This window comes from Pogona vitticeps, chromosome 2, assembly GCF_051106095.1.
Source record: "Pogona vitticeps strain Pit_001003342236 chromosome 2, PviZW2.1, whole genome shotgun sequence".
Classification (NCBI taxonomy): Eukaryota; Metazoa; Chordata; class Lepidosauria; order Squamata; family Agamidae; genus Pogona; species Pogona vitticeps.
Genome location: NC_135784.1, coordinates 244171204 through 244191054, shown reverse-complemented (window position 1 = coordinate 244191054; position 19851 = coordinate 244171204). Strand labels below are relative to the sequence as shown.

At 39.3% G+C, this 19851-nt stretch overlaps 1 protein-coding gene across 1 annotated transcript in view; it reads left to right on the top strand.

The window, feature by feature from the left end:
- CNTNAP4 (contactin associated protein family member 4) overlaps positions 1-17588 on the top strand; it is a 341638-nt gene extending 324050 nt beyond the window's left edge. Inside the window, exon 24 of the mRNA XM_072992357.2 lies at positions 14649-17588. Coding sequence (XP_072848458.2) covers positions 14649-14842 — 194 coding nt within the window. The 3' untranslated portion in view covers positions 14843-17588. The remainder of the gene's footprint in view (positions 1-14648) is intronic.
- The last annotated feature ends 2263 nt before the right edge of the window (positions 17589-19851 follow it).

Here is a 19851-nt window from a genome sequence, read left to right as displayed (position 1 = left end):
CCTCACGCACATAACAAGTATCAATAATCAAGTGCCCTGTATTACTTTGAAAAACTTTCCCTCTCTTTCAGAAACATAAAAATGAAAGCACAACAGCTATTTTGTCTCAGCCCAAAGTGCATTTTTATAATTTAAAAACAAAACACAACCCCACACAATAGTTTTTTAAGGGAATACAGAGTATTTTTCAAGAAGAGAAGAAATTTATGCTGCATTTCTTCTGCCAGGAACCTCTGCCAAGGCAGCACAATCAAGGAGACATAGGTTTTACATCCTACCAGAAAATACTGTTGTTTGCTTCCAATTTTTATGTCAAATGGGAACTTGTATATTTTATGCCAGGACTGAGATACTTAAGCTGTTCTCATACTTGTAGCACATATCTTCCAATAGAGGAGGGGTGTGGGGTTTTATTATTATTATTATTTATTAAATATATATATTCCACCTCTCCACCCCAGCATACCCAAAGCAATTAACAAATTAATCACTGCACAAAACAATGCCATATGTTTATTTTGAAATGTAAACATTACCATACACAAAACAATTTATCATGAAACACCAGAAAACTGGTGTTTTGGTGATTCCATTTTTTGCTGGCACTACAATAAGAAGAGATGAAGAATTGAATGCTCTTTCTGCAGAGGTGTAATTTTTCTCTGAAAATCTTAGTCTAAAGTGCTGGTGCACAATGCAGTGTTGCCATTTTCTTACAGCTTGTGAAGCAGCTTTGTTCTTCTAATTCTACTGAATAGACACAGTGAACATGTATGGGCACATATACATATATTAGAGCCTGAAGGTAGCTTGTTCTAATTAATAGTAATATATGAAAGATGTTATTTTCGGGGATAACTAGGGCATAACAGCTGGTGACAACTTTGGTTTTTCAAGTAGTAACATTTATGCTCACTTTCCCCCATTGTTGCTTTGTGTGTTCCAAATGTATTTTTTTCCCCAGTTCTTGACAAGATAACTAAAAATAATTAGTAACACAAGGAAATGAGCCACATAATAATGGTACAGAGTCATTATTGGGGTTCCATAATGAGTTCAACAACGAATTACTTAATTTTTGAAGCGCTCACTCATACCACCATACAGCCATGATGGTGGCTGTCAGCCCTCGATTTGTTCCCACTGTCCACAGATGCACTTTGTGTGCTGGATAATAAGATTTGAGATATATCAGGATCAAGCCCTATCCAATTTCCATTACTTCAGTTCACCCTCCAAATTGCAGATGTGTTCTAGGCTTTTAATTCATAATAACAATGTGCCGTCAAGTCTGGTGACTGATTTATGGTGACCCTTTTCAGGGTTTTCCAGGTAGAGAATATTCAGAAGGAGTAAGTACTCCATTCGCCTCTTCTGAGGTCATCGTGGGACTATGCAGCTTGCTCAAGACCAGTGGTTCTTAACCTTGGGTTAGTCAGGTGTTTTTGAACTGCAACTCCCAGAAACCCCAGCCAGCACAGCTGGTGGTGAAGGCTTCTGGTAGTTGCAGTCCAAAAACACCCGAGTAACCCAAGGTTAAGAACCAGTGCTCAAGACCACACAGACTGGCTGTACTCTTAGGAGGCATAGTGAGGAATCACCCAACTTCTGGCTCCTCAGCCATATACTTAAACCATTGAGCTATCCATGCAGCTCAGGCTTTTAATTAGGCACCGGATAGTGTTTAAAGGACAGTTAATTTTATTTGAGGCAATCTTACTGAGTCCGAGATCAAAACCAAGTTTGGTTGAATTACATGAATTGAATGCAATTACTTATTTGGTTGTTTGTTTGTTTTTTAGAATAACGGACAGAGTCCTGATTTAGTCCCCTTCCTGTCCATTTTAGATCTTCATTGAATATGTTGAGAATATCTTACTTATTTGCATGCATTATTTTCATGGCCTGGGAGTCATAAGTGTGAAGCACTGGAACATGGGGCTGTGGATACAATCAGAGCTGCCTTCCTTCTGGGCTAGACCCACACTTTTTCCATCTGTTTATCGAACAAAGCTTCTGCCAGCCTGTCACTGCTCCCATACTACCATCAACCACTACATTTTTGCCAGCTCCACAGAGAAACTATGCAGCTTCATCAGAACTGTGCTGATCACTCTTAAGACCTGGCAGCACCTTGGCCAGGTGGCACTTGCAGGAGGTCTGAACATAATGGTCTCATTCATGCAGCCTAATCACAAAAATTCTAGTGGTTCAGAGGTCTGTTATATCCAGATGTTGGTGCCTGTAGCATGCCTGGTTGGCAACGACAGTCCCTAATTTTCTGTTCTATTTTGAGTGTGATGGCTTCTATATTGAAATCATAAGAGAAAATGATCCACCAAGTGGCATTCTACAGTCTGGCTGGCAGAGTGCACAGTCAGGTGAACGGCAGTCAGGAAGCCCAACAGCATGCTAGTCTGGCATGGAGTATACAGTCATGGGGTTGTTGCCAACACTGGGGTTTGAGTGTTAGTAGTTGACAGGAAAGGCACTTGTTTCAGGCAGATTGTCGGATGCTCTTGTTCTGCCACCCTTCTCAGTCTGTTACCTGAGATAAGTCTCGGTTCCTTTTCCTTCCATGAATTCACAGAATGTCTGTAAGGATTTCTGTGTTTTACAAAAATTTGTGAAGCACAAATATGTCTTTAAGACCATCTAAGCAAGTTAGAGTGGGTTAAATTAAAACATCTAAGCTAAATAGTTTATTTATTAAGTGGTGAATGTTCGGATGGGGCAAAAGATAGGGATGACCCTGGAGCTGAGACAGAGGACTGGCAGCAATGAAGCCCAGCAAATCTTATTCTTCACAGCCTTTTATTCACATTTTTATCTCTTCAGAAAGAATGGCCAGAAAGCCAGAATGGCTGAACAATATACGTTTAGGGACTCAAAAGTTCTCTGGAGGATTCCATCCACTATGCCTAGTGTATAAGCAAGTATAGGTCTATAAGCTTCAGTGATTATTTTTAAAGAGTGATTCTGTGGCACTCAGAACTTTCTGATGGCAGTATTTTCCCTTGGGAACAAGGGGATAGAAAATGTGTTCTTCCCTCTGAAAATATTTTTTTTCTGCAGTAGAATTCAACCATTCAATTTCGATTAAGTTTTTTGTTTGTTTTGTTTGCTAAGGTACAGAGAAGAATCAGCTTGCATCCCTGATAACCTCTGGTTAACTTATGAATAGATTTCTTTGATAAGATCACTAGGCAGATAAGTGTATTACTGAGGAATTTAGAGTAACAAAAACTCTGAATTCCCAGGGAGAGCAGAGCAAAGAAAGAAGAATATTTTGCTAAAACAGGATCATGTGTGCACTTGTACAGCTCCTGCCAGTGCTTAGGTGATGGCATCCTCTAGTCATTAGGCATCTCATTAAGGGTTTATTATTCACATTCATCACTGCCTTAAAGCCACCTGAACAATAGCTGATCAAAGTCGTGTGGCCACTGCTTAAAAGGGAGGCCATCCATTGCCATGATAAGGCTAGATCTAAAAGATTTTCACATAAAAATGTGGAAGGTTACAAGAACATAAGAGGAGCTTACTGGCTTCCAGTGATGGTCAGCAATACACTTTTGAAAAGCCTGAGATAACAGCAAAACTTTTCCCCATTTTTTTATTTGGTTGATTCCCCAAGAGAAGCCATCAGACACGGTGCTGTCTCTGACCATGGAAACAAAGTTTGTAGAAGCTCCACCCCTACCCCCCCCCAAAAAAAAAGATCCCAGAAATCTCCAAACAGTATAGTTAATGGCCTTGATGACTGAGGATTCTTGTGGTCTGTAGTCCAAAAAATAATAGTATTTCCAAGCTCTGCATAAAAGTTCCACTTGTCGATCATGACTGTTAGCTATGGGTAGCTATTGTGAAGCTGTTTAATTTTCTTTTGAAATCATCTAAGTCACAGGTGAACTTCAATCAGCGTTCATTGAGTTTTGTAACTGTATATGCCACACAAGTAGGGACGTGGTGGTGCTGTGGGCTAAACCGCAGAAGCCTGTGCTGCAGGGTCAGAAGACCAAGCAGTCGTAAGATCGAATCCACATGACGGAATGAGCACCCGTCACTTGTCCCAGCTCCCGCCAACCTAGCGGTTCGAAAGCATGCAAATGCGAGTAGATTAATAGGGACCACCTCGGTGGGAAGGTAACAACGTTCTGTGTCTAAGTTGCACTGGCCATGTGACCACAGAAGATTATCTTTGGAAAAACGCTGGCTCTATGGCTTGGAAACGGGGATGAGCACCGCCCCCTAGAGTCGAACACGACTGGACAAAAATTGTCAAGGGGAACCTTTACCTTTACCTTTATGCCACACAAACACACACAGTTTTGTTAGAGAAGTGCCATCCGTCATTTCCATTGAGTTGCTTCAGGTTTCAGTGGTATCAGGGAGGGAGTAATTTTCTCCCTTTCCATTTTTCCCACTCCATGCATCATATTATAAATCTTCTTTGGGTCTCCCCTAGTCATATTCTTCTTTCCCAAGTATGCTGTTGTCTTTCCTCATGGGAAAACCTTCCAGTCCCTTAGGAAATTGTTTTTGTTTTCTGCACAGCCTTTTCCAGCTCTCTGATAGTCTGTCTGAGATGGGGCAGACAAACTGAACACAGTAATCTTGATGTGACATCATACAGAGATTTAAACATGTGTGCTGTGTTACTCAACATTCCATTTTCTGTTCTTTTCATAATTATTCAACATGGAATTTGCCTTGTAAAGAAACCCCGCTGGATACTGAGTTCCCATTTTCTGCCCACCATAATTCCAAGTTTTCCTTTGCAGAGAAGTGAGATCTTTGGCCCCAGCTTTTATAGTTTACAATTATGCTAAATTACTACCATTTTGGGACAATCACCCAAACAATGCACACTGTCTGATGCACTGGAACTTTGCACAGTCTCCTTGGACTTCCACTTCCAGGAAAAACAAAGAAAGGCATAACAATGACCCATCTAATTTAAATACTTCACAATGCATCCTCAGCTCTAGAGCATGTCTGCATGTTTGGTATCATCAGTCCCAATATGAATTATGATAATAGATTCCCCTAAGGAAAGCCCTTTGAAAAACAAATTGTAAGAATTCAAAGAGGGAAGATGTAGTAATATTGAGAGATTACAATTATCCTGATATTTGTTGGAAGGCAAATTTGGCCCTTCCAAGAAATTCCTGGCTTGTGTTGATGATAATTTTCTCCTACAAAAAGTGGAATAAACTAAAGGATTAGAGCTTCTGTATAGCTGAGTGGTTTAGCTTGACTTGTTTCTAACCAATAGGGATGACTTGGTGGATGAAGTGGCAGTAAGAGGAAGTCTGGGGGGAAGTGACCGTGTTCTACTTGAGTTCTTGATTTCAAAGGAAATCTGAATGTAGCTGCATGTACATGATGTATTTTAAGAAAGCAAAATTTAATAAATTCAGAACTGTGACAAGTAAGGTCTCATGCCAGGTGATCCTGACAGGAAACAGATGGGTGGGGGTTTCTTAAAAAGGAAATTCTAAAGGCACAAGTACAAACAATTCCAACAAGAAATTGGACAGCAGCAGAAAACACCAATGTGGTGACAGAGGTGCTGCGTTACCAGACTACGCCAGGGGGCGTAATGGTGAAGTGAACTGCTCAGAGATTAAACCAAACAGACACTGTTGTAGTGTTGAAAGTATTATTTACAATAAAGTCCATATATACAGGGGTAAATACAGCTTCTCTTGGTCTTTATACAGTCCTGGTCATTCACAGTAGTTCTTCAGTTAGCAATGGTAAATTACAGTTTCAGTAACCAAATATTGTTACCAATCTAAATAGTCCAGCATCCACGAAGTCTTCTCCTCTCACCACGGAGATAGTCTTCCTCCAGGATCTTCTCCTTGCAATATGGCAAGTCTTCATCCAGCGATGCAGTAAATACAGCTCTCAGCAACACGATCACCAGCAACACAACAACTACCCAACTATCCAAACTACCCAACAGTTTGTCTCTGTAAGCTTGGCTAGTTTTATCCTTGGTTGAACCAATCAACTTGGTTGTCCCACAGCTGCCTCAATTAACCCAGCTGTGCTCCTTTGTTACATGTTGCTTTCTAAATCCTGATCCTGTAACAACTTATACACTGAATTGCAATGAACAATTCCCTAGGTTGACTTTGAGACCTGTCAATCTCCTCCAATTGTTTATAGCAATTCTGTTACATACATTATACATTGCTTTGAACATATACAGAGTTCTTTTTTACATTCACATACATACTTTATATCATTCCCAACATTTCACATGCTTTATTATGTTTAGTTGGCCCCAATACTTTAGTCAAACAATCAGCTTTGTTATTTTCTGTTCCACAGTATACCAGTTCAATTAAACCATTTTCTATACTTTGCTTTACATTTTGGTATCTGATATCTGTGTGTTTAGATCTGCCTTTTACATTTGGTGAGTTTGCCATTTGTATGACAGCTTGATTATCTTCAAAAACCTTTATTTGTGATTTTATATTCAAACCCAGATCTTGTGCCAATTGTTTATAGAATACTAGATCTGTACACAATTCAGATAATGCTGCATACTCAGATTCGGCAGAAGACAATGATATAAATTTCTGTCTTGCTGTCTTCCAGCTTATCAAACTTTCTCCCAAATGCACAGTCATGCCTGATGTTGATCGTCTGGTTGTTAAATCACTACCATAATTAGCATCGGCATAAGCAGTAATAGTCAGTTCTCCCACTGGTTCTAAATTTAGCTTTTTATTTTGTGCCTCTTTTAAATACCTAAGTACTCTTTTTGCTGATTGCCAGTGCCTTTCATTCGGCTTGCTCACATTCCTTGATAGCAGGTTTACAGCTATAGAGATGTCTGGCCTTGACCATCTGCTCAAATATAGTAAGCTGCCTACCAGTGACCTATATATATCAATATCACATTCTGGACCATTAATATTTTCTTTCTCGAACTCTATGTTCATTGGAGTTGCTGCACCTTTACAATCCTCCATTTTATATTGTTTTAGGAGTTTTAATATTTTGCTTTTTTTGGGCTATTTTAAATCCTTTCTTACTTCTTTCTATTTCTACTCCTAAGTAGTTACTTATTTCTCCTAAATCTCTCAATTTGTAGTGTTTCTTTAACATTTGGATTACTTCTTCAGCCTCTTTCTTATCTTTGGTAAATATGGCTAAATCATCCACAAACACTAATATTATAGCTTGTGTTCTCTCATTTATAAATAAACAAGGGTCAGCCTTTCCTTGCACAAAACCATTATCTTTTAAAGTTTTGGTTAAATGTTGGTTCCATTCATGGCCACTTTGTCTGAGACCATATAGACTTTTTTTCAATATCCAGCATTTACCTTCACTTTCAATTCCTGGTGGTATTTCCATATAAATTGTGTGTTTCAGGTCAGCATATAAGTAGGCTGTTTCTATATCAACATGCCTGGTCATGAGATTATGCTTGGCTGCATAGGTTAAAGCAAATCTCAATGTTTCTGGTCTTAGAGCCGGTGCAAAAACTTGATCATAGTCGTTTGAAGTTTGTGCATACCCTTTTGCCACTAACCTTGCTCTATACCTCACATTACCATCGGCATCCACCTTCCTTTTAAATACCCATCTGGAACCAATTACTTTTGATTTTTCAGGCAGTTTCACCTCCTCATAAACTTTCAGTTGTTTTAATGAATTTAACTCCTTCTCCATTGCCTCTTTCCATTTTATTTGTTCTTGCTCAGGCATATTACATATGTCATCATATGTCTCTGGTTCAGCCACATTGAGACAGTAATAGGTCTCAGGCTTGTACCTGTCTGGAGTTTTTCTTTCTCTGCTAGACCTCCTAGGTAATTCCCTGTCCTCCTCGAGAGTTTCCCTCCTTTCTGAGTTGGATGGAATTTCTTTATCAGATTGCATTTCCTCAGGTTCTACCTCTCTTTTAATTTCTTGCTCTGTTTGAGAGTCACTTTCATCTGCACTATCTTCACTACTTTCATTCCTTTCAGGCAATTTAATTATTGTTTCTGGGGGTTTGCATATTTTGTCCCAGTTACTGTGCTCGTTAAATGAAGCACTGCTACTTATTACAAGTTTGTTGGTATTTGGCAACCCAAACCTAAATGCTCTCCTATTTTGCTGATATCCAAGGAAATACATCAACCTGGCTTTCTTCTCTCCCTTTCTCCTTATTTCTTTTGGGATGTGAACCCATGCAGGAGATCCAAATACATGTAAAAATTTTAAATTTGGTTTTCTCCCAGTCCAAACTGTGTAAGGTATGTTGTTTATTCCACTGTGCCAAAGGATATTCATATAAAAATTCGCACAAAGTGTAGCTTCCCCCCAATATTTCTCTGATAGATTACTCCCCCTAATCATTGCCTCAGCCATGTTCTGCAGAGTTTGGCCCCTTCTTTCAATAAATGCATTCTGAGTAGGTGTATAGGGAGCGGCTCTCCTGTGAGTAATGCCATTTTTCTTTAATATTGCTTGAAATTTGGCATTGGTAAACTCTGTTCCATTGTCAGTTTGTACCACCTTAACCTTTTTCCCTGTTTTACGCTCTACAAATTTGAGCCATTTTTCAAACTCTACATATACTGCACTTTTATCTTTCATGAGATAGCAATATCCAAACCTGGACTTTTGGTCTTGGATAGAGAGAATGTATCTAGCTCCTCCTAATGATGCACTTTTGGGTCCAATTACATCAACTGACACCAAATCTAATATATTTTTCACTTGTACATCACTATGTTTCATTATAGGAGCTTTCTTACTCTTGGCTAATTGGCATGCTTGACAATTCACATATTCATTGCATTGCTTTAAATTAACTCCTACTGAGTTTTCAATTGTTTTTCTCAATGTTTTGTAGTTTGCATGTCCTAGCCTTTGATGCCATAAATGAATACAATCTTTGTGTATACATTTGTTTTCATAGACATTGTTAGCCTTAGTACAGTTTAGTCTATATAAATTATTTCTAGCATAGCAATTCAATTTTTCATTGTTCTTGCTAGTTATTATACATTTCTCCTCATAGAAAGTGCTAACAAACCCATTCTTTGCTAATGAACTCACAGAAAGTAAATTATGCTTCAAATTTGGAACATGTAAAACATCTATTGGTCTAGCAATATAAGGTAATTTCCTTTTACCTTTTCCCAGTACCTTAGCACTAACACCATTTGCTAAGCATACTTGTTGGTTGGATACAGGTTGGTAGTTAAATATTAGCTGTTTACTCTTACACATGCTGGCAGTTGCTCCTGAGTCGACAATCCACTCTTCTCCCTGTTCAGAGTTATAAATTTCCTCAGTCAGGCTTAGTGTTTCTCTCTTGCGTCTGGTTTGTTTTTCTTTTCCTTTCTTAAATTTACAGTCTTTCATCAGATGTTTTCTTGAGCCACAGGAAAAACAGCGTTTTCCAGAATGAATGCTTGCAGCTGTGTCCCCCTCCTCCTCACTTTCCTTCGGCTTATCACGGTGATTAGTGAGTTTGGAGTCTCGGAGCTGTTTGTTATCTTTTCTCTTTTGTTCTTCTTCCAACAGTTTGCTAGTTATATTAATTACTGTTAGCTCTGCTTGAGGAAGAATTTCTAAATTGGTCACCAGCTGATCATATGACTCATCTAATGAAGACAGGATAATAAATGCTTCTTGTATTTCTGTAAATGTGATGTTCTTTTCCCGTAAGTCCATCAACATTGACTTTATTGCCTCTAAATGTTGAAGCATACACCCTCCAGCTTGCAGTCTCGTTCGAAAAAGTTTCCTGGCAATTTGAATCTGGCTTCCAACGTTATCTCTTACGAAGAGTCTCCTTAAATCCTCCCATGCCTGCTTTGCTGAGTTTTGGCCTCTCAGGTGGATAAGAGAGTTAACCCAATAATAGCCAGAGCTTTTGCATTTAGTTTCTTTTTCCTCTCATTTAGGACTGCTGGGGGATTTTCTACAATGTCCCATAAGGCTTCCTTTTGTAGTAGCAACTGAACCTTCTGCTGCCAAGTTTCATAATTCTTCCCATTCAACTTTTTTATGCACAGTCCAGCCATAGACATTTCGTTGGCCATTTTCACCACAGACTGTAGCCCACACTACTTGGCTTTCTCTGTTCAGCAGTTTCTTCAATAACTTCTTAAATTTATACCTGGATGCAGTCTGGTGCGCTGTCTGGGCCCATAACCAATTGACAGAGGTGCTGCGTTACCAGACTACGCCAGGGGGCGTAATGGTGAAGTGAACTGCTCAGAGATTAAACCAAACAGACACTGTTGTAGTGTTGAAAGTATTATTTACAATAAAGTCCATATATACAGGGGTAAATACAGCTTCTCTTGGTCTTTATACAGTCCTGGTCATTCACAGTAGTTCTTCAGTTAGCAATGGTAAATTACAGTTTCAGTAACCAAATATTGTTACCAATCTAAATAGTCCAGCATCCACGAAGTCTTCTCCTCTCACCACGGAGATAGTCTTCCTCCAGGATCTTCTCCTTGCAATATGGCAAGTCTTCATCCAGCGATGCAGTAAATACAGCTCTCAGCAACACGATCACCAGCAACACAACAACTACCCAACTATCCAAACTACCCAACTACCCAACAGTTTGTCTCTGTAAGCTTGGCTAGTTTTATCCTTGGTTGAACCAATCAACTTGGTTGTCCCACAGCTGCCTCAATTAACCCAGCTGTGCTCCTTTGTTACATGTTGCTTTCTAAATCCTGATCCTGTAACAACTTATACACTGAATTGCAATGAACAATTCCCTAGGTTGACTTTGAGACCTGTCATGTGGCTTCAGAAAAAGCCCAGAAAAGACCTAAAAAATAAAAAGGACACATAGAGGAAGTGGAAAGAAGACTGGCTCATCAAAGGAAGCATACAGAGAAGTAGCAAATGATTGCAAGAATGACATTATGAAGGCAAAAGCTGAGAATGAGTTGAGATTAGGAAGTTATGCTTAAAAACAACAAAAAAGCATTATTCCAGTATGTGTGTAGCAAAAGACAGAGAGAGAAAATTCAGGAGCAGATATAAAGTGGGCACTCTGCAGGCCCCTTGAAAACAATGCAGTGTTAGCCAGAAGCAACACGGATTTGTCAAGAACAAATCCTGCCAGACTAATAATCTCTCATTTTTTTGATCTGGTAACCTCCCTGGTAGATGATGAGAATACTGTGGATGTAATATATCTTGATTTAGCAAAGCTTTTGACTATGTTCCTCATGATATTCTGTTTAGCAAGCTAACTAGGTATAGGCTGCATAGAACTGTTGAGAATTTTGATTATAACCTGTATTTCATAACATCAGCAGAATAAGGAGATATTGGTTAGCAGAGATACTTATGACAGTAGGACACAGAGAGAGTAAAACCAACAACTTAGTCTATTTACATATATACATAGAGAAAAGACATTCCTCTGGCAGGAGGACATGACATGAAGCAACACACAGCATAGGAAAAGTGATCTGACTTACAGCAGATAAATACATTCATTTTACACATGACTTATGTACAGTTCTGTGACCAATCAGAAAATACATTACTTTATTTTCTGTTACACAAAGTTTCATCATGTACCACAGCTGTACAACATTAAGTCTTAATCCTTGATACCAACACCTGAATACAATCAGTACAGTGACTCAGGTAAAATCAGCCATTTTACATTTTACTATACAGCATTAACATTTAATACATTTTCATATCAAAATCTCAACAAGAACTATCAGGTAAATACACAGATGGTTACAAAATCATAGAGAGTGCTTATCACTGCCTCCTTCTCAAACTGGGAGAAAGTAACAAGTGAGATATTTTAAAGAATATTAGATAACCCTCTGTCAAATAATACTTTGATATGGATTCCTGCCTTGAGGATGGGGTAGGACTTGGTAGCTTTATAGGCCTTCCAACTCTATTTTTCTATTATTCATTCTAAGCAAGGATGGGTCACATATGTCCTCATCTGTTTGAGTGGCTCTCAGATGCCATCCCCAAGAGAAATATATTTTGCACTCGATCGATCAGTCAATCAATCAATACTCTGGTTTCTCTTCAGATCGTATAAATCTTTTTGCCTCAATCAATCAATCAATCAATCAATCAAATAAAATAAATTCATTCAAAAAATGATTATTATCAATAGAAGTCTCCTGTAGTGGCAAAATTTCTTTACAGCAAGGTGCAGCCAAAATTGGACATGGATTATGATGGTTTCTGGTTTCATGTGTGTGTGTGTGTGTGTGTGTGTGTGCACAGGGAGTGTTCGGCAGAAATGGACTCCTGGCCTGATGTGAGGGATGCTTCTTATCCTAGCTTCCTCATCCTGCTGATGAAGTCTTTTGGATGCTTAGCTTGTTTTATTTCATCTCTTTATCTCAAATTTTCTTGCTTGAATTGTAATGCCTAATCATACAAACAACAACTTAGTATTTAACTTTGGCCAGATCTCCTCTCTCGTCAGTCTTTTTGCTTTAAGACAGGGATATATGGCCAGCTCCTCCACCATCAGAAGCTTGTTTGAGTTTAGCCAATTGACTCAAATGCTATGATCTGCACAAATCAGTTATATTATCTTTGCTATGGCAATTGTTAGAGCTACCAAGTCTAAAGTGGAACGAAGATTGAAATGTCATTTCATCTCCTGAAATATTCAGATCCCTAGATAAGCTGAAAGTAGCAATTAACATGTAAAAACTTGACTAGAACAATTGTAATTATGTAGTCATTGTTCTTTCCAAATGAAAACTACACCTTTGTGAATGATGTTTTTAACATTCTTTAGAACATTCTGTGTTGGCTAGGGCTACACAAGTTACTCACAGAAACTGTGAAGTGAATGAACAAAAGACATTTCAGCCTCCTGACTGATTTCCACTAATTTCCAAATAATCTGATACATATAGAATGCATTCAGGTAATCACAGGATGTCTCTAGTTCTGTTCAGATCTTCTAGGTCTTGTGTGTTTATAACTACATGATGGATAATGGGAAAATACTCTCTGGTCCTGCTCCTTCCTACACATCTCTATTGCTTAGCGCTTCCACCTTCTACATGTTGGATATTGAAGATCTGTAGTATGGATTCTAGTTTGTCACTCCATTGTGCTGTAATTCCCTAAAGGCTAGAATGCTGTCTTCACACTTGACCGAGGCTTGACCTTTGCATGTATATCCATGTATTGATAATTCTAGCTCTGAGTAGCAACCTCTGTGTGTGTGAGCTGGCTATGAATTCTATGGCATCATGACTGTCAAAGAACCTCACATTACTTAAAGCAATACTTTTCTGCAGAATTCTGCAGGTGGAGTATCATGATAATTATGTATTAATAATTGTTATAATAATTTGCTCGGATTTCTATTATAACAAAGTGTGCTTTTCATATACTGTACTACCCCACAGTACAACAACAACACAACCCTAAAACAAAAAGATTAGGTTTTTGAAAGCCACATTATGTGGTACCAACCAGCAAAAACAATTCACACCACTTCTGCTAGTCATCAAATGTACAGTTCAAAACTTAAAGCAACACTTATTTGTTTATGCATTTATTTAAATATATGAACCACGGTGTCTACTTTATAAATCACACTAGGACAATAGACTCAAAAATGTAAAACACTTAATAAAACCAAGAAAACACACACACACACAAAAAAGGAAAAGCATATACTAGTTTGACACCTCAAGATTCTGCCTGAGCTTCAGTGTGGAAGCTGTGTACAGTTGTATGTAATGGGTAGTAGGAACACCCTTTCAGCAGCCAGAAGACAAAAAATGGCCATTATTTAGTCTTCCCAGATTTCCACATCAGAAAGGTTTGTCCAGTAGGCAACGATTCATGACACATAATGATCATGGCTCTACTTCTCATGCTAAAAAATATCCTTTACCATATTTGGATGGAGTTTGACTCTGACAGCCTGCACCTGTTAGCTGGGACTGCACTAAAATCCTCTTAGCCACTGACCTGCCCCAGTTTTACTTTCACGAACAAGTTTTGCCAAATTCAGAAAGGAAACAGATTGCTGCTTCTCTAAGTGAGAACAAATCACGACTGACTAACCCAGAAACTGAAGTGATGGGATTAAATAGAACTGAAATTGTCTTGCTCACACTCATGGAACTGGATTGAATAACATGAAGCCACATCTGGTATAGTTTGGAAAGTTGTATTTTCCACCTCATCAGCTAGGAATGAATTACTATTTATTTTTGTTCTAAAGTAGTTCTTCATTACTCGGTGACATAGAAGCCTAAGATCTGAGTTTCATGTTTTTTCCCCTCAGAGTTGTGACTGGCCATTGTAAGGCTTTGATAACGCCACTGAAAGGCCCTAGATCAACTACTACCGTACTCAGCCAGTGCTTGGCCTGGAGCATAACCTATCTCAAAGGCTTGTAAAAGTATATCAAATAGCAGGAACAGGAAATGTGTGGCCCTGAGAGGCTGTTAGACGGAATACAGTTCCTATCATCCCTCACCATTGGTTATGTTTACAAGAGCTGATGGGGTCACATATTCTCCATCCAACTGAATGCTAAGAAGGGCTGCAGGAATGATGAACGAGTGCTCTTATTTTGCTACTGAAACCACACGACTGCTCATTTTGTTATTCTCTTTTCTCTCCCTCAGGTGTGATAGCTGTTGTGATATTCATTCTGCTCTGCATCGCTGCCATCGCGGTACGGATTTATAAAAAGAAAAGTGTATATAAAAAAAAGGAGGTGAAAGGTTCGGAAAATGAGGATAGTGCTGAGACTGCCCTGAAAAGTGAGCTCAGCGTGCAAAACACAGTCAATGAAAACCAAAAGGAATACTTCTTCTGATCCACCTTTACAATTTTGAAATAATACAATTCAGAATAATAATGCGACCGTCTGACTTTTCGCTAAACTGGGGGATCTCAATGGACACGAGAAAAGGGAGGAAGGGGGAAAAAAGAAAAGAAAATACGTTGCACTCAAAGAACACACAAAATGGATTTGAAGTCTATCAAACTGCATATGTTAAGTCTCATTGATTGCTGTGGGAGGCCTCTTTAAATGACATGCATTCCTTAGCTATTATAATGTAAATGCATTTTATGTAACAGTGAATTAGATATTGTAACCAGTTTCATTGTTGGTAGTTTTCAGCTGTTTTGCTGTGACTTTCTAAAATGGGAACTTCATGTGCATACTGAACACAGGTTTTGAATGGAAAAAAATCATAATGCACTCTCTCTTCCTCTTCCCATTTACTACTCTTCTTTTTAGATATTTACTTTTCAGGAATGAACTGTAATATTTTGCCTTAAACACTTGGGCTGCTGTCCAAAGCGGAGTTAAGCATGCTCAGGTTAAGCATTCAGTTAACAAGGTTAAGCATTCCTAACTCTGGATTGGATGCTATTCTTGTTTTACTAGCCATCTGTTCATTGAAACGGCAAATGTTGTAGCCATTTACTGTTGGCCAACTCCAGTGTCTGTCATTTCGAAACAAAAACGAAGCTCAAAACCGACAAAAGCCTTTGTCGGTTTTACCCTACTAATGAATCAGTATCACTAAGGCAAAAGGAATTATGAATTGTAACATGCTGTAACTTGTACTGAGTGGTTCTTCTAAGTTTCAGTGTCCAAGGAAGTCACAGCATTAACTCCTGTACAAAATATGCCCATGTATTGTTCCATCTCTGATCTACATCTACAGCAGCTTATAACGGTGGCCAGAGTTAGCAACCTTATATATATATTTCTCTCTTAAAAATGTAACCACAAAAGGCAAACAAGGTTCTATCTGAATATTACACAAGAAAGATGTCAGATTCTTTGGTGATGCAGGCTCTAGAATCTAGAGTATAGATGCATATCCTTCTGATGGTGTTGGAACTGCTCCCTTATAGTAATAGTCCCAAATAGCTGAATATGTTTCTGGATAATTTAACCATATGAGAAGGACCAGTTTGCAGACATCTTTCTCACCATCATAGTCTTGCAGTCAAAACAAATGCCTTTAGGTCAAGTTCAAAAGGAGCCACATGACCTTACATGAGCTGATGGTCAAGTTGCAGAGCAGGCATAGCAAAATAAAGCAGGTTTGTGTCAAACTCAAGCAACAACTTGCTCACACTTAAGAAAGAACCTAAGAAGAGCCCTACTGAATCAGGCCAGGGGTCCATCTAGTTCAGCTTCCTGTATCTCACAGTGGCCCCACCAGAAGCCTCTGGGAGCACACAAGGCAACTAGATGCCAGTCTCCTGATACCACTCTCCTGCATCTGGCATTTTGAGGTACAGTGGTGCCTCGCATTATGATGTTAATTCGTTCCAGCGAAATCGCTGTAGAATGAAAACATTGTAAAGTGAATTTTAAAAGCCCATAGAAACGCATTAAAACCCGATTAATGCATTCCTATGGGCTTGAAACTCACCGTCCAGCGAAGATCCTCCATAGCGTGGCCATTTTCGCTGCCCGTGCAGCGAGGAATCCATCCTAGAAAAGAGCAGGGAGCCATTTTTTTTAACCCGGGGGCCATTCTGAAACCGTCGATCAGCTGGCTGAAAATTGTCGTTTTGTGAGAATCGGTTCCTGAAGCAGGGAACCAATCATCACAAAGTGAAATTCCCGCATAGGAAACATCATTTTGCGATCGCTTTTTAGCGATCGCAAAACCTTCGTCGTAATGCGATTTCTTCGTTAAACAGGGCGCTCGTCTTGCGAGGCACCACTGTACCTTCCTTTTAAGCCTGGAGATTATGCATCTCCATCATAGCTGCCTGGAACAGTAGTTACAGAATACTAGCTGGTTCTATATGTTAACTGGTCTGAAAATGAGAAGCATTGCCTTCTCAGACCATGATAAGGCTGGTAAAACAGATTCTTCCATTCTGACAATTTCCTTGGTAATGCAAAGACAGCTTGGGCCCTGCTGGTGGAGTTCTAGCTTGTGTACTTACAACCACATTGAAGTTGCCCTCATTCCCAGCTAAATAGTAAGAGCCATGCAACAGATCCCAGTTAACTGCTTTCAGTGTTTGAATACACAGGCTAATTATTATGAGATCTTAACTATGTTGGAATGTGTCCTATATAGATGTGAATGGTACTTTACTGTATGAAAGGTAAAGGAAAAGCATTACAGACAATAGATTACTAAGCTATAATATACAATTGTTTCTCTGAGGGCCTTTTGTTTTTCAAGCCATCCACAGGCTAGCTTTCCCACCCCTCATATTGCCTTACCCCAAGTCTGTGTGCTACCAGTTTTGGCTTTGAGATCTGGCCTTGCCCTTTTCTGCAGCTTTGCTAATGGAAGAAGAAAATCTCAACTCTAAAGTGGATCACTCCTAAGTTAACTAATGTATCATGAACAGCATTTTTTTAAAAAAAGGAAAGCATCAGTTTGGTTCTTTGATGCATAAATGTTGGGCGGAAATGATATTGCTTCAATGTAAATGTATAGATTACCTTCGGAACTTTCTTGTCTGCTGTTTTTCAAACTCTGGAATGAATTTATATAAAATGTAGATACTTGCACCCAAAGATTTGTCCAATTAGTTGGAATGAATAAGTGAAATACAGGTCTTCTTCTCCACCTCCTTTGTACCTTTTGCTCCAGATTTGAAAGCTCTTTTTCCCTAGCAAGATCCAGTTTGAAGGATCCATTTACCAGCTAGCTATGTGCGAATTCTCCTCCTGGTCAGTGCTACTTATCCCTCTCCCTAAGCTCTATGCTTCCTCTGTCCATTTCCTCCTGATTTGTGATTTCTACACGACGTGGACACAGCATTCCCTCCCTTGTGCCTGGTTCTTGTTTCTTAATCCACAGTGTCCTCTTTCTCCATCCTTCAGCCTCTTCTTTTTTGAGGTTCATATGCTAGACACTTGGATTGTTTAACTTCCAGATCTCTGGCTTCCTACCTGATTCTCTGCACTTTCTGGTACCAGCATACCATCTTATGACCCAATACACTATGTAAGATGTTCTTTCTTTGACTGACTTTTAATTTCCTTCACAGATGCTGCTGTGATTGACATTTTAGCCTTACTGACAGTATATTTATGAGATAATATCACAGCAGCTCAGCCAGTAAAAGGTGGGCGAAAAGAGAGCTCACAGCTAATGAGTAAATGACAACCAATTGTTATCAAACACACAATTTCCTTCATGGTATTAACCATGTTTTATTAAGTGATATTTTGAGAACATAATTTTTCAATATAGGGTTCTTTTTGTTTAAGTACCATATGTTTAAGAGTAGATATAGATATATAATGTAAAATAACTACCTTTCTTTCAGGCAGCTGATACCCACCACTGTTTTTGGAAGCAAGAGCTCACAAACACACGTGTAGCTATGTATGCATAGGCCACAGCACAGTGCTAGAAGATTAACACATTTATATGGGCCCATGCAAATCTAGAAGTGCCTATTTTGCTTGGGCATATGTTCGTGCGAAGATTGTAAATAATGTAATTCTAGAAGGATGCTTCTATAAATGCCTCATCAATTTCCCAAGCCTGTTCCAATAGCCATTTTTCTTCTTCATTTCTGCCGGGTTTCAGTTGGGTGGTTTGGTCACTTTCACATATGCCCAGGTTTGTCACGGGGCTCAAGGTTCAAAAGTTGCCTCTGAGGCACCTACAAATTCAGGAGCACGGAGGCAGCGTTAGCCACATTTTGCTGCATACTTTATAGCAGGAGTGTGGAATCTGTGCCACTGTGGGTGATGTTGGATGCCAGCCCCATCTCCCTTGAGCATAGGCCACACTAGCTGGAGTTGATGGGAAATGGAGTCCAACAACATGTGCATGGTCACAGCTTCTCCGCACCTGGCCCTTGTTACTTAATACAGCCTAGTTCTCACTTAGGTGGTAAACGGATATCTGGGCTGCACCACTTTAAACTGCACTTGAGTCTAACTTGAGTGAAATTACTAAACAAATACATCTGCATGGAGAGACCTGCCATGGAGAGAGTGGCCTGGTATAAGGACCTGTTATTATTAGGGTACTTGCTGTAGGTCCGGTCCTTGTAAGACACTATTTGCCATGTGAAGTTCCCAGGATGCTCTGGTGTTTCACTGCCCTGGACACTCCATGGGCCTGAGAGACATTAAATTGCCAGTTACCAATGACTTTTGTCAGTGCTGCTCCCACTGAGCCTATCGAAAAGCACCAAACGGCACTTTATATATGGCCTCCTCAAGCCTGGGACCTCTTCTGTCTTGAGTGTAACTACATTTTCACACTCAGGCACTAATTTTCCAGGTGAAAGCATTTCCAAAACAAAAAACAAACAAAAAAAGGGGGGGGAGGAAACTCAACATCTGAAGTGGTACAGCTCAAAACCTGCAGTGAGAATAAGGTCCATGAAACAGTGGCATTACATTGCACTGACCCATTATAAACATTGCTCTTTCTCCAGATACTTTTGCTCCAGTTTGTAAGTTACCACCTCTCTGTTAATAAACAATCTGTTTTTAAAATAAAGTGAGGAGAATTCTTTTTGCCCAAGAATGTGCACAAAAGCTTTGAAGAAAAGAGGTTTCCCTTCCCTCCCCAACAGCAAAAAAGAGAGGGTAAAACAGCACATGACATACCAGTGAGTATAATTCTTTATATATTTGATTTGAACTAAATTAGTATTATGTGTCTTCAAGGTCCCCTCCCCCCCTTAAGATAGCTATTTAATCATGGCAATAAGACAACTGCAATACAGTTCTCTTGATAGGCCAAACAAAACGAAGCCCAAAGTATGTGCAGGAAATGTATGTGATGTCTGTGAGATGGGCTAATTTTAACATTACCACTGAAGTTGCTCCTTTCTCGAGAGCAATATTGATGTGAACATTCT